At 44.7% G+C, this 13,217-nt stretch overlaps 1 protein-coding gene across 10 annotated transcripts in view; it reads right to left on the minus strand.

Moving 5' to 3' along the window:
- dync1i1a (dynein cytoplasmic 1 intermediate chain 1a) overlaps positions 1–13,217 on the minus strand; it is a 42,466-nt gene that overhangs the window by 16,768 nt on the left and 12,481 nt on the right. For all 10 annotated transcript variants that reach the window (XM_081701485.1, XM_081701473.1, XM_081701483.1 and 7 more), the window contains 4 exons: positions 4,061–4,153; positions 1,195–1,357; positions 615–714; positions 224–349 (listed from right to left, as the gene is read on the minus strand). In XM_081701485.1, the coding sequence (XP_081557611.1) occupies positions 224–349; positions 615–714; positions 1,195–1,357; positions 4,061–4,153 (482 nt within the window). The remainder of the gene's footprint in view (positions 1–223; positions 350–614; positions 715–1,194; positions 1,358–4,060; positions 4,154–13,217) is intronic.

Raw genomic sequence — 13,217 nt, forward strand, 5'->3', positions numbered from 1 at the left:
CCTGACTCAAGTAGATAGGTTCCAAAATATGTTCCTCTGTTCCAGCATTAAAAGCTGTCCTGATGATATTTTCATTTTTCATTTTCAAGTGGTCATTTAACCCAGCACATTCTTCGGGCCTCATATATCTATGATATTTTATTTCAGTCACTTAATTTCTGCTCTCCTACACTCCTACGCTCCTCTGAATTGCACCATACTGCACCGAGAGAACTGTGTTTACCTGACAGTGGTAGATGTACTCAGGCGTGGTCTTTTTAAACTTCATATTCCACACTAAGGCCACACCGTCTGGCTCATGAGGGGCATCCTCATTGTTATTATAGGAGGCCACCAATAACTCAGGGTACTGGGAAAACAGAGGCAGAGAGAGAGAGAGAGAGAGAGAGAGAGAGAGAGAGAGAGAGAGAGAGAGATAGAAGAAGAAAAAGAAGAAGAAGAGCAAGTCAAATATGAAGAAGAGGGCCAAACAGAGAAGGAATAAAAGGAATAAGATAGTAGAGGTGAGTAAGAGCACCATAAAAGAAGTGCAGGAGTGTGTGAGAACTGAGGGAGAATTCCCCTGTGAAATGAGGAGGTGCTGACATGTAGGTCAGACAGAGAGGTCGCTCTACCTGTGGGGACCAGTCCAGACAGGTGATGACCCGATGCTTTGACCAGCGCTCATCATAGAACAGACGACTGAAGGACAGACTAGACCCTCCCTGTAGGTCTCTAAATCAGGGTGCGAGAGTAACAGAGAGGGAAGCACATACTTATATACTTTAATATATAAGTTATATTAAAGAGGTTTGGCATATTTATAAATAAATAAATAAATAGTTAATAATAATCTACATCATTCTGCTATGAAAAATTAAAAAAAAAATCCACTAATCTCAAACTCAGTGATAGCATACTGCACAAAAAACCAGGAGTAGAGATGCTACAGATCATTGTGCAATGAGGTATGCTGTCTACCAGCATATTTTGAGAGTGCATGTTTGGAATAATCATCCTATGTTAATAAGAGACTGTGAATGAATGAGATGGTTTGAGAGTATTTCTTTGAAGAACAAAGGAGGACCATGCTTGGGTCCAATCTCATGAGTCATACACACACATATTTATCTGTACACACACACACACACACACACACACACACACACACACACACACACACACACCTTCTCACATGAGCACATATGCCCTTACCCCTCTTTATCCTCAAGGTCCTGGCCGCTGTAGTCAAAAAAGATGTTGGAGTCTTCAGCAAGGGCTCGCTCCATCACACGAATGCTGCGCTCAAAGAAGATAACAAACTCCTCAGAGTGCAATAGCTGCTGCTTCTCCTCCTCTGTCAGCTCCTGCGGGTGGCCTAGCACATACACACACACACACACACACACACACACACACACACAAATATACAGAGCCACAATATAAATAAATACCGAAATAAAAGCATGGTTACACACACAATGGGGCCAGGGAACTGGGATACAGTGTGTATAGCTACCAACTCTAAAACACAAACTAAACTGATCTAAACCACAGAAGTCATAGCAATAGCACATAGGAAAGAACAGGCAATATACATAATGAGATTACCCAAGCAGACAAGAGCTAGATGCAAACAAAATACATCAGTGCTTTTCCCTGCATCAACAGTGACTCTTCAGCATCATGTGTGCAATTATGCCAATTACAGAGATGAGATGCAAAAGAAAAAATCTACAAAGAAAGTAAATAAACACACACAAATAAGTGAATAAACAAATAAATACATCCACAAGCATATAAAGCCCTCAGCAGTCTTACTCTCTAATGGTGAATGGCCATATTTTTCTATCCTTTTTGTTATGTTACTGGGTTCCACAATTTTCTTCCAGACTATTAGGGGCCCTTCACTTTGATCTTAGACCACTTGATTCACGTGGCCCTTTTTTTTTTTTTTTTTTTTTTTTGATGACTCATAAGGAAAACGAAGGTCTGATCAAAGTCCCGGCCGAGTCAAAGCCCCCGTGTGCTTTTGCTACACGGCCCTGGCGATGGCCTCTTTCCTGGCCGACTACACTTATTTACTCGGTACGAGCACACAAAGAGCGCACTCTCTGTGCCCTTTGAAGTCCCCTCACTTGGGTCAAGTGACATTCATTTTGAATCGGGTCTGACCCACAATGCCATGGGCTGATAAGCGGGACCCGCGAGCGGGGAGATTGGTATCTGATCTGGTGGCGGAGGTCACACGCGACTAGCCACGCAGTGCCCATGCTGTGAGCCTGTGTGCTGGGATGCTCTGGCTGCTAATGCTAGCACCTTGGTGGAAGCACAGGACGCAGCAGTGGGTGCTGAATGGGATTAACAGTATACCATCCTTTAGAGTCTCGTCAAGTGGCTGCTGTTCACGCGGGACGTATCGCTTTCAGTCTCGGACTGCCCTCTCACTGTAAGTTTCCACTGACACACTGATAGACCATTCAGCTGCAAGCAAATCTGTGTACACAATACAAGCTATGCAACATGCTTTAATTTAGCTGTACAATAAAACTGGTGTTATTACATTATTTAGTCGGACTACAGCATTTTAATGATGCTGTGAGTGACAAACCTCCAGTGACACATTACACACCACCCACACTTGATTTATTTATTAAATAAACATCTGTAGGTATAAAGACACTAAAGTACATCTGTTACTATGCAGTTTCTGTTAGTCCATTCAGTTTTTCATTACTAGTCAGTATTTGACCACTGAAGCAATGTTGACTGGGTATTTGTGGGTGATGGCACACTCTCAACCCAGTAGTGGCACTGACACGTTGAAAAACTCCAGCAACACTGCCGAGCCTGACACACTCATACCAGTACACCATCCACTACCATGCCACTATCATGTCATTGCTGGGATGAGTAAGTCAGCCAGCCAGAGAATATCCGGTCCACAGTGGTCATGTGGTCAGAAAAAAAACATAATTGAACATGGTAGAGGGTGGCAGAACCTCTTGTGCATGATAACAGATGGGCTATAAAAATGCACAGGCTGTATGATATGAAAAAACAATACTGTGGTTATATGTGACATGGTTAAAGACTGGATTCCATTATTTTGATCAAAATAATTTAAGTTTGTTATGAATGTGGATAACACCCCCAGAACACTCATCTGGATATTGTTATATATATGGTTATAATATAAATGGCAATGTACTGTATAATGTCAGTTCTTCGTATTTTAAAAAGATGTCTCTGTCACAAACTCTGAACTGGACAGATGCTGTCCAGATCAAGCATGCAGGAATCAAATGGATTCAATTTATAGCAGGTGGATGCTGCTGCTCGAGCAGAGCTGAACAAACTCACCAAGTCAGATTGTGGCCACACACACACACACACACACACACACACACACACACACACACAAGCAACCACACACATGAGCGCAAGTACACACACAACTACGCCCACCCATCCTTCCACAAACATAGACGCACATGCACATACACATACACATGTACACACACAAACCCCCATATATACACATCCGCACATGCGCGCACACACACACACACACACACACACACACACACACACACACACACACACACACACACACACACACACACACACTTATATGCATATACATGTGCACATAAACACACACACAAGCACCTTCACCCATATATGCTCACACACACACACACACACACACACACAGACACACTTATATGCATATACATACATGTGCACATAAACACACACACAAGCACCTTCACCCATATATGCTCACACACACACACACACACACACACACACTCACACACACACACACACTCACACACACACACACTCACACACACACACACACACATACTCACACACACGCACACACACACACTCACCCACACACACACACACACACACACACACACACACACACACACTCACACACACACACACACACACAATCACACACACACAATCACACACACACACACTCACACACACACTCACACACACACTCACACACACACACACACACACACACACACACACACACACTCACAAACACCCGTTTTACCTTGCTTTATGTCCTTGCTCTCCTCATCCTCCTGCTTGTCGGACTCCAGTCCTGCTTTGGGATCAGTGTTATCTTCATCATCTTCTTCCTCTTCTGTGCACAGAGACAGAGAAAAGGTCACGTTCCTCAGCATCTGTGGCATCTGCCAAAACTGTAGCACCTCCCATGGTGACCCTGTCTGAGCTCCTGCCCTGCCTGCATTCCCACTAATGGCTTACAGATCTGCTGTACCTGACCCACTGCTAGCACCCAGACAGCCTGGCCACCTCACTCTTATGGCACAGACATCACGGCCTCCCATTATAGTCGCAGCCCAAGCTTGTTTTGGATCAACACGGCTCGTTGTTTTTTGAGAGGGTTTGATGAGCATTTGCACAGCTGCCTTTTCACCAATGTGAGCCAAAGATAAACAATGGAGTGAGTAAAAAAAAAGAAAGTTGCCCAGGTTCTGAGAAACATGTGTGCTACACGTGTGTGCATATGCGTGTGCATGCTTGTACATGCGTGAGTAAATCAAGATGTCTGATGGGTGGAGAAGCTCAGATACCCTGCAAGCTCCAGGAAGCAGAGTGGCATGCCTCTTCCCTGCTCTCTCCTGACCCCACCCCCAGATTTTGGCCCCCAGACCCTGAAGACTCACCCCCCAATTAACCCAGTCACCCGAGTCAAAGAACCAGCCTGGTGCAGCTCTCTCCCAGGCACCTGCCTCCCCCACCTCTGCCCGCCACTGCTGGCCATGTGTTCCTAACCCTCCCCACCCTCCTGACCCATGTCTGCAGATGGCAAAGGGGCTCCAAAGGTGCTAAAAGCCCATCAGACACCTGTGGATCAGAACACACAAGCACAGCTTCGCAGCCGCACGCTAACACACACACACACAGGGGCTCTGTGGGATTGTTTTCTTGTTGACCCTGGGTGGCAGAGGTTAACAGGCAGGGGTCGGCCTGACAGTGGGTGCCCAGTTCAGGGGAGGAAGTGATCCCATCGTCGCCCCAGTCGTGCCGAGGCTCACACACTCAACACCAGGGTGTTTGTGTTCACACCAGCTGAGGCAGAGGGCAGCGCCTCGGGCCATACTTAACAATGATTCAGTGCTACAAGAATGCCTCCTCTAGCACTACTGTGGAACAGATTTGGTGTGTTTTCAGCATATTTGCTTTTTTTCTCATGCAATAATATTTTCTTATATTATATTATTATATTTTTCTTTATTTATTATATTACACAATTAATATTTTTAACAGACAAATATTCAGTGATTCTCTTCCTACATATTATAGATGGTGGTGAATAGACTGAAAGCTAAAACTCCCATGGGCTTTTGGCTGGGTGACTTCTCCAGGTTTAAGTCTAGACTGTGAGGTTTAAATATGCCCAGCACTGAGGGATTTTCTCAGCGAGAGGCTGCGGGTGAACTGGGTCCAGTGACGTGAGCAGGTCTGGGCCAGAGTGAGTGTGGTTATGCTGCTGAATATGACCCTGCCTGCAAGCCAGAGACCAGCATGGAAGCGAGAAGTCCTCAGGCCCAGACAGGCAGCCAGCCAGGCAGTCCAGTCCACACCCCATGCCCCACACCACCACCAGCTCCGGCTCCTACACCCCCGACTTCCCTATCCCATTTTGTCTCTGTCTCCATCTGTTTTTCTCTTGAGCTCTGCTGGACTCTGAGGTGATGCTCATCACATAAGCACTGCAGCTCAGTCCCTCCAGGGAATGACTGAAATAACACAGATCATGCATAGGATGGCACAGCTCCTGGCTTGGAGGAGAGCAGCATACTGCATGGCTGGTGTAAGAGGGGCCACCAAGCACCAAATCTGGAGCTGAAGCCAGCTGTGACTTGACCTGGTTTGACTAGGTTTCAGGGGAGGACGTACTCCGGTGTGACGACTGAGAGCTCAGAGGCAGTCTAAAGGAGATGTACTGATCACAGAGACTGGGACAGAGAAAGGCAACCTTGATTCATAGCTGTGGTTAAGAGATCATAGATTAGGAAACAAAGTGAGGGAGGCTTGCCATAACGCCATGGCTCCCTGCCTTCCTGTCTAAGCTACAGTCACACATGTTTTTAAGACCCCAGCCCTGCAAAACATTAAACATCACACCTGACATCTGAATTGGAACAAACTGCAAATTCTATTTTAACAGAAAATATGTGATATGATCTATAAATTAGATCAATTCCTAACACCATAACAGTTTGATTTAAAAGGAGATGATCCCTCTTTGCCATTAAGATGATGTTGAACTACATTCCCCCGCAGGGTGTCCGGGTATTAGCAAGTTCTCAAAGCTGAAAAAGCACAGGAGAAATAAGAAGGGGCAGCTTTAACACAGTCCCTGCACTCTATCCAGTGGCCGTGTAATCCGTGTCACGAGATGCTTTCCTTTGCACCCGTCGCGTAACACTGGCCAAGTCAGCAGGACAGCGCATTAAGCATCATCCTCCCTGCCTGCCAGTCTGATGAAACTCTGGGTCTGCGTGGCACGGTAATGACATCCTCCTCTCTGCACAGCTGTTCAGTCTCCCCCTGGCTTCCTCATACTGCTAGAGTAAATTCCAGTCCTTGCCGCATCATGCTGTTCGCCGTGGTGGCCAGCACGGCACCGACCCGCAGCCCTTACCAGACCGACGTGTCTTAAAACCTCACGAGGCCATACTAAACTGCACACTAATCGACGATGTAACAGTGTGACAGTGGACAGCACGGGCGAGCGCTTGCTGGGCTCACTGTCACCGATTGCTCGCTCTTACCTGCATCATCAACTGAGGTGCACACACACCGATTCATTAACGAAAATGTAGAGATAAAGACCAGAGGAATGAGATTGAGAATCTCAGTGCTGGTTACACCAATTACAGCACATGCCCATGCTGTTCAGAAGCTGTGCATGTGGAGCTGGTTAATCTGAGGCAGTGTGTGCGGCAGTGCTGAGGATGGCAGCAGAAGCGCTTGCACACCTTCATCCCAACAGACCAGCATTTACACTGAGCGCCATGCCACTGAGGGGAAATGTTTTAAACTGGTAGAATGAGATCAAAGATTGTGCCCTTCAAATCCCATGGCTCATCTGTGGGAACTGGAGGGTGTCCAGGGCCAGGGCCACGGCTGCTGCCAGCGCCCGTCTGTTCGCTGACAGATGGATGTTGACACCGAGCACTTTTACAAACAGTGAAAGGTATCATGCCAAGCAGCATGCACAGAGGGGAAACGCACCCAGGACGATATCCCATCCATTAAACGGCAGGAGGATGCGACCTAGTCTTTCATCCCAGCTTTTACTGGGCCAAGCTATGCAGCACCAGGCTTCCCATTTGTGATATGGAGCTCATTACACAATCAAATAATTTCCCCTCATCTGACAAGTGGGGAGTTTTCCCACTCTAATGTGTGGAGCTGTGCCCCCTTGACACAGAGAGAACAGGGACTGAAAGAGGGTGAGAGGTATTTTTGTGTGTTGGGTGTGAAGAGAGGGGATACCCCGGCTATCCAGCATATGAGCACACAGGCACAGCCACACACACACACACACACACACACACACACACTGGCTGTCTCTCTTTTGTGAGGCAACACAGGCGTGCACGCACAATCTGTGCCTCAGAGGTTGGGTGTTGAGCTGCCTGCAGACCACAACAGAGACATGGAGTAGCGGAGGAGGCGGCTGAGATGTAGACATAAAAGAGACCTCTAATGTGGCCCTGGCACGGCACCCCACGCATGACACAAACAACAAACACTGCCGCAGCACACTCATGCAGGCTGAGAGTACCAAAAGATCCTCCAAACTCTGCCAGGAGTGCGCAAACACCTGGAGAGCACCTGCGCAAGGTTCACACACTTTATGACCTGGCTCACTTTGTTGCCACGGTCATCAGAGTGCTAAATGAACATAAAGTTTTCATACCACAAAGGAGTCTGAGTCATCTTTCACAAGTGCTTAGGACTGATGACCATAGACTCAAGTGACAATAATAAAGCACCCCTACTTTATTCATTCATGTCAATACTGTACTTCCTGTTATGCCTGATCACAGCTGAGCTGCAAGTCCATGTGCCATGACTCATTCAGTTCTAGACAACAAAAGCTCTCTTTCTCTCTCTGTCTCTATGTGAGTGTCATACTTTTTTTTTCTGAAATCAAATGAAGACAAGCTGTGGGGGGAAAATACATTTCCTCTCACGGGTCCTCATCAAACTCTCACAGCAGAACAGAGGGGCAGAGAGCGAGAGAGAGAAAGAGTGAGCAAGAGAGGAGAGAGAGAGGCCTGTAATGGACTCTCAGCCTCTCTTCCCCTCAGTTTTCCTGCAGCTGTGTGGCAGCCTCAGGGCAGCAGCATACTGCTTGTTCTCCTCTCATCTCTATCCACTGTCCCACCACCACTGACCCACTGTCAATGCCCACCACCAACAACCTACAGTCAGTGTCCACCGCAACTGACCTACACTCATTGTCCCAGTTGTTGTCCACTGCCACTGACCCACAGGCACTGACCCACAATCACTGCCCCACTGCCACTGACGCCACCACCACTGTATGCATGCAGGCATCAAATTAAACACGTACCTGTCAGCCTCTGCAACAGTGCAACTGATCATAGGTATTCAAATTTTTTTTTTACATTAAAGAAATTTCACTGAATTTTAGTAATATGATTGCAAAAAAAATAATTTAGAGAGAGTACAACTCCACTTCAAACAAAGACCTGTTTAGTGTGGTATATGTATTTTACAAATAATTTCAACCAAACCATAACAATTATTTAGGGAACAGAGAACAGAATCACAAAGAGGGCATGACTAACTCTACTTAAAAAAAAAAAAAATGAATGTGCCATCAAACCACACATAAATCACAGCAATCCTTATCTTTCAGCTCCTCTTTTTTGGAAGCCAATCTGAGGCTCCTCAGAAGTTTGGTGTGGTGGAAAAAACAAAGCTTTGCCTCTTTACTGGAAGAGCGATGTGCTCTGGGCTCCTGCCTCCTCGCCCTCATTTGTCATCATTATGACGAACACTTCACATCGATTCCACCATGTCTTTTATAGCAGTGCTATCAAACCTTTCTCTGAAGGCTAAAGGCCACGCAGCACACATCTGCCGCACCCTCTGAGACACAGGCAGTGCTCTAGGGTCTGGAAATATTCAGAGCAGTACAGATAAACAGACGTGTGGCTTTGAACACAGATAACCGTTCAGAACCTCAGCTAACACAGGAAATGCTCTAGATTGAGGGATTTAAGGCCTTGTTAGATTTAGACAGAATATTTCGGACAACACGTAAGAAATTGGGGGAAAAAACATTTTACTCAGGCATGGCCAGTCTTGATAATTATCTGATGGCTACATTAAATATGCCATTTTGATATGTGGACAATTCAAGGGAAAACAAAGCAAAATGTGGCTTTCTTGTTTGTTTATTATTGGGAAGTGGGAATTGTTTAAAAAATAAAAATTATAAAAATATATAAATTATAAAAATTGTATAATACATATTTGAAAAAATAATCTTTTTTAAAAATGCTAGTCAGAAGTACTGGTCTGTTCTAGTATCATGTTATTTTGAATAAAATAGATGCAGACCAAAATACCTTAATAATTAACATTTAACATTAACATTTAACTTGTCCATGTACACTATGAAGACAATAAACATTAGTGCACTAGCATGCATGCTTATGGCATGTAACTGCACTACAGTCTGGACCAACCCTGCCTCAATTTCATATTTCATATTTTCATATTTCATATTTCTTTTTCGTATTTATTATTAAACAAGGTGTAACAAAGCAATTCCAATTGAGCCTTTGCAACGAAAAGCCATACATGTTCATTTACTGTTTTTCCACTTTCTACAAAGTCAAAACAATAATATTAAGCATTAAAGCAAGTTTTATTTTTAAATGCCAACACAAATTAAGTAAGTCTAAATAAACCATATTCAGAATTTTAATATAATTTTAATGTAAATGTACAAAATCAAAAACTAAAATAAGGGATTACACAAAAAGGGGAAATGGCTGATGGTTTTTCACTGAAAGGACTCATAACGATACAAAACCAAAACAATTAATAACTAGTACAAAGGTCATCTAGCTTGCAATTACACTAAACACCATCATGACAGCAAATGCAAACCCCGATGAAAAGAATTAGCCATACATGGAGCTATCGCTGCAGCCTTCTGCCTATATACGCTGCGAGAACATACTGAAGCTACATTATGCAATGGGACTGTGGCCCGCTGCCACGGTGCCAGTCAAGCTGGCGTGATCCCAGAACCACATCTTTAAGAAAGCCATCATGCCACGCCATGCACAGGCCGGCCGCAGAGCATGATTAAACCTCATGACTTCAAACTTTCCAAACACTGGCCTGTCAAAAAATAAGCCAGTCAACCAGGGCAATGAGCTCAACTCACTTTTTACAAAGTCACATAAGGAAGGACACATGTTTCATTTAAGAGACTTTAAGACCTTTGGTAAATGAATAACGTGGTCATATCTTGAACACTACAGTGAAAACAAACACTATAGATTTTTATTCATCAGCTTCAAAACAGCTTTACAGTTCCCATGAGTCACAGTCAAAGTAAGTCTCTGCTTAATTTTAGAATAAAATGTAACAAAGAATGCATAATTCAAGTCTTAATACCAGTTTTGGAACTAGGGGTGAATGTAATGTCTGGCATGTGCTAAGAGTGCTCCCTGCTGGTTCTGTGTGGTATTGTATAACAAAACTAAGTCTGCCTTGGGGACATGTGTACACAGCTACTGATCTAGCAACATATATTATTTGTAGGGTTAAAACAGACTTTTTCTGGAGTTACTGTTTTCCCTCTGTTCAAGGACAAGCTCAGAACTTTGAGTTTTAAAGCAATCTTCAACTAAAACAATACTCAGAATATGCTGTAGATTTGCTTGCAGACTTAACTTGATAGACTTATTATGCTGGTTTGCAGACAAACATAGTGAAGGCCATTTAACCAAAGGAAGGCAGTGGCCATCAGAGGCCTACAGTCCAGACCACCCAGGACTGCATTTGCCGCACTCTTATTGGACATCAAACCAAGAGGGGGTCCACAGGAACATGGGAATCTGGGTTCAAGGCAGCACGTGGAAAAAGGGCTAACCATTCACAGGAACACAAACCTATGCCATTTGATTTCCAACATACATCAGATGGCAAATATTATTACAGTGGCTCCATAGACAGCAGCTACTTTTGGCAGAGAATAATTTCATGTATCTTATTATGTGGTGGTGTGAGAGGAAAATTGCAGTCATCTGGGTCCCACTTGGCATGCTCCACCTACTGTGAAACACATCATTTCATCTGATATCAGATTTTTTCTCCCTCTCTGGTTTGACTGGCATCCTGCTTCGATCCAAAGCATTTGGGGCTGGGGCCTCTTTTGGCATGAAATCGGAGCAGGATGATGGTGCTGAAATTCACAGTCGAACAGTTTACAGTGGGGAGAGCAGAGGTACAGCAAGGCTTGGGTGCAACCGATTCATTCTGACAACATGGATAAAAAAAAGAGTAAATGCAACTACATCTAAATCCCAAATGACTCTTCCTCCGCTCTCAGACAGGGTGCGGGGAGCAGCACAGTCGCTGTAGTGTGAGCGTGAGCAGGGGAATTTTTTGGCTCTAACCTTTAGCTCCGTGAACGCTGACACCCACGGCTTTTCTCCTGCATGAGAGAGCTGAAACAACACAGCAAAGGCAAGCGCTTCCATATGTGACCCCGAGCGCACGGCTCAGCAGCACACCCAGACAAGCGAGAGCCGGAGCCCGGCGAGCCACTACAGGCCGTGGGGCCCATAGACTGCAGATCATGGTGGCTAGCCTCTCAGCTCAAGGCCCACAGATCCCCATCGGCCATACTGCTGTCCTCCAGCACCTGGCTCCAAGCTGCCAGAGTTTCCACATCACACATTCAAAGCATATATGCAGTTATTCATCACAGGTTGACAAAAGGAGTCAGTGTTCACGCCTGTGTTCATCTGTTTTTGGGCCATGGTAGAATCGTGTATTGTGAGGGACAGTTTTGCATTTGAAGCAATCTTTGTGAATTTTTAGGTGTGTTGATATGTAAAAAAAATCTAGAGTAATTTTATATAGTAGTATATCTATAGTAATCTCAGATTCAATAAAGTTGTGACTGTCAAAATAAATTCCAGAAATACTCTGTAGTCAAACACACAATTAAATCAAGGTGTTTGCTGCTATATTTTGTAGTTTACTATTTTGTTTCTTAACTACTTCATTATAAGCCTTGCAGTTCTCTCACTCAGTGCTGGATAATGCCTTACAGATTAGCAGTTAGTAAGAACCATGCTTTCTGGCAATTAGGAAACATTAAGGTCTACCATAAGTTTAAAACAGAAGTACAGAAAAAAAACTGTAAAAAAAAAAAATCTGTCAGTTAATCACCACACTTGGGTGGGTAAGTTTAAGTGCAAAACTGTATGACTGAGAGCCATTTGCGGTTCACTAACAGCAATTACCACTACGATAACATGGCGGCCCTCAGCATCCCTCTGCCCTCAGAAAAGCAGCTCTTCAGCCATGTTTCCACTGCAGCCCATTAAGGGGTTCACATAGCTTGGCTGAGTGAGACTGTTCCTGTGTCCTGGACTGTGTCAGCGAGCTGGTCTGTGCTCTGACCCTGTGCTAGCCTTCACTGAGGCCCGACCCATGGACCCTCACATGGCTGAAACGCTCCTCGCTTTTTCCCAAAATCTTATAGCTGAAACTGATACTGATCTCCTGCTGGAAATCAGAGGGTAAGCTTGCTAATGCCGTGTCAGCGTTCTGCCATGCCCACAGCTCCAAGCTCTGTTGCTTTTGGCTATGCTCCGAATATAGGGCAACTTAACATGAGGAAACATGGCAGCAGAACAGCTATATGCGGATTTAAGGTGAACCCTGTTCTTTTTCTGTAAGCATAAATTCCATTATAATACTTTCCTTACAATGCAGAGAACAGTAGAAGATTGGATGTGTTTCTCTCAAATTGCACCCTTGGTAACTCAATATTGTATAGTTTTTCACATTAAACCTCTTGCCACAGAAAGGTGCCAAATTTAGTTGGGATATTTTATGGGATAAGATATATTGTTGCCTGCGAAGCTGACCCTGTCAGGATC

The sequence above is a fragment of the Electrophorus electricus genome, chromosome 2 (genome assembly GCF_041902795.1).
Source record: "Electrophorus electricus isolate QZ-2024a chromosome 2, ASM4190279v1, whole genome shotgun sequence".
Classification (NCBI taxonomy): domain Eukaryota; kingdom Metazoa; phylum Chordata; class Actinopteri; order Gymnotiformes; family Gymnotidae; genus Electrophorus; species Electrophorus electricus.